At 34.6% G+C, this 2,817-nt stretch overlaps 1 protein-coding gene across 1 annotated transcript; it reads right to left on the bottom strand.

The window, feature by feature from the left end:
* Positions 1-439: 439 nt before the first annotated feature.
* LOC142541564 (uncharacterized) lies at positions 440-1,359 on the bottom strand. The gene has a single exon (XM_075648074.1). The coding sequence runs from the start codon at positions 1,198-1,200 to the stop codon at positions 688-690; it is 513 nt and encodes a 170-aa protein (XP_075504189.1). The 5' UTR covers positions 1,201-1,359; the 3' UTR covers positions 440-687.
* Between the last annotated feature and the right edge of the window lie 1,458 nt (positions 1,360-2,817).

The raw sequence follows: 2,817 nt of genomic DNA, 5'->3' as shown, positions 1-2,817 counted from the left end.
GCCAATAAATTCTTCCTTATTCAACATTTTTAAAAACACGAAAGGGGAAAAAAAAAGAAAAAAAATCAATGAAACCATGTAGTTGGACCGCCTTTCAAACAGAAGGAAGACATGTTTTAGATTTCATCAAAATTATTGTGAGACGATCTTATTGATCAATTTTGTTACATAAATCTTCAATTTGAGTTATCCATTTAAAAAATTTAAATTTTATATCAAAAAACTATTTTTTGTTGTAAAATATGGACAAGATAGAGACGGATGCGACAATAGAAACCCAATTTTATTCAAAATAGTTTAATTTGACATTTTATAAAAATATTTACCATATATGTTTTGATAAACCTTTTTAATCGACAGCAGGGGTAAATCAAAATTTTGCTTGCATAATATACATGATGCCGACACACTACAAGAATAACGCGATTGCTAAGAACAAAATATATTGCCAATCATATAATATAAGATAATGATATGAATTTACCAAAGTGATTGTAATAAATCTCAGATAATTCATAAGCAACTCAACAAACAAACAAACAATCTTCCATCCATGGGATCTGTTAAAAAATTAATGATATCAATCAAATCAAATAATACGAGTAATATTTCGCGTCCACCAATCGATTATAGCAATGGCCATTTCCTAAAATAAATAAATTTCCTGAAATTCGAATCAATGCGGGGTTACAGAAAATCTCTCCTCGTGGCGGATCCGAACTGCGAGCGGCGGAGATTCTGCTGGCGTTTTTTGTAGACGAAACCGGAAAATCCGACAATGCACACTCCGGCGATGACTCCAAGCGCAATCCCGGCTTTCTTGGGCCCACTCAACCCTCCGGAGGACTCCTCGTTCGACTCCACGTCATCCACATCCGGCTGGTTAACATCACCCGCCACAGCCGGGGCCGGTGTTGGAGACTTCTTCTCATCTGTCCCAGGCTCAGGAGCCGGGGAAGCGGATGGCGGAGACAGATCTGACGGCGTAGGAGCGGGAGGGGAGAAGACAATGGGCGAGGGGGAAGGAGAAGGACTCGGACTCGGACTCGGACTCTGCGGGGAAATATCGTCCCCTGACGGCTGAGGAGCTGGTGAAGATTCCAGCGCGGCGGAGGAGGACAAGGGTCGTGCGAAGATTAGTAATGCAGTGATGAAAAGGGTTAATGACAGAGATTGAATCTGGGAATTGAACGAAGACATTTTTTACGGAAGATTTGACTGAGAAACTGGATTGAAATCGATGGGGTTGAAAATTTTGAATGTATGTGAGGGCGGCGGCGAGGCGGAGGGTATATAGGAGAAGATTGCAGAGAGAGGAGAGGTCAGACGTAGTTGAGTGGAGGATGGGAATCTATTTTGTTTATTTATTTTTAAAATTTTGAAAAAAGGGTAAATCTTTTTTTATTTGCTTCGAAGAGAAGGAAAGTTTAATTCAGGATTTGATTGAATCTTTAGGTTTACTTAATTAAAATTAAAAATTTATATATGAATGTTGATAATTATGTCGATGGATTTTCAGTTAAGATAGTATCTTAATCTTTTTGTTGCTGTATTATTATAATCAGTAAATAGAAATTTTCAGTTATAAATAAAATAATTCGAAATCATTAACTTAATTCATTCTTTTCTTCCATCTATTTCTTTTAAACTATCTTAACTTTTTTGCCGATGTATTATTATGAGGGTAAATTGTGAAAAAATATCCAAATAAAACTAAACCTTTAATTTAATATTCATACTAAAAAACTTTGGTTTTACTGTCTAAAAAAGAGTTTAAAAAGACAAAAATACCCTTATTTGTACTTATATGTGAAAAATTCAAATGTTTGATTTTCTGGATCGAAAATGATATTAGAGCTTAGCTTAAATTATTTTAAACATACAAATTGATTATTATAAAGTAATTAAATGTTTGAGGAGAGAAATTTTATCAATTAACATGAATCCGAACCCAGTTTCGGAATTAACTATTTAAAATATTTTATTCCAAAACTCTGGAATATTTGAAACAGGGAGATCTAACCAAGGTTAGATATCAAAAAGGAACATAAGAATCTTAAGGTAAAATTATGATTCAAAATAACATGTTCCTAGAAATAGTATCGGATTCCTCTAAACTCTCTGGAGATCTTAGAGAAATTCAAAATACGGTACAAAACTATGGTAATATATTGTATTATGTACCACAGAATGTGGAGAAAATCCTTGAAACCAGGAAGAAATTCTTAGAATATTAAAGGATATTCGAATAAGAATTCAAAACCTAGAACAACTACCAAGTTCTAGTAAAAGGATTCCAGAAGGAATGTTACCACCATCTTTTGGTACTGAACCCTTATTACATCAAAGAGAGAAGGCCAATGTGATGCCAAAATCTTTAACTGAAGAAGAAAAGATGATCAATCTAATCAAAACAGTCTCAGAAAAGAAATTAATCTGATGACAACTTTGGAAAGGATTGGTTTAGAGGATCTATAAGAACTTGTAGAATCTTTTGCAAATCTCATAGTTGTAGATCTGAAAATGAACATGACTGGGGGTGAACAACCTACCATAACCTGGTAATCTTCACGGGAACCACCAAGAGAAAGTGTGGGATCTCAAAATATAAATATGAGAGAACCCCAACCAGATTTTTACACTGGTGGAGAAGCACACCCAACTGGGAACAAGGTCAAAGAAAAATCAAATTCTTTGCACCAAACACCCTATGGGAAATCTGTTTTAGAACCTATACATCTTTATGGGGTTATGATTAACAAAGATGTATTAAATTTCAAAAACAGATAAGATCTCATAGATGATTGGACATCTGCT

The sequence above is a fragment of the Primulina tabacum genome, chromosome 4, assembly GCF_025594145.1.
Source record: "Primulina tabacum isolate GXHZ01 chromosome 4, ASM2559414v2, whole genome shotgun sequence".
NCBI lineage: Eukaryota > Viridiplantae > Streptophyta > Magnoliopsida > Lamiales > Gesneriaceae > Primulina > Primulina tabacum.
The sequence above is the reverse complement of the archived record's forward strand: the minus strand, read 5'-3'. Positions and strand labels throughout refer to the sequence as shown.

Coding starts and splice junctions, on each gene's coding strand:
- LOC142541564 (XM_075648074.1), bottom strand. CDS start 1,200: ATGTCTTCGTTCAATTCCCAGATTCAATCTCTGTCATTAACCCTTTTC.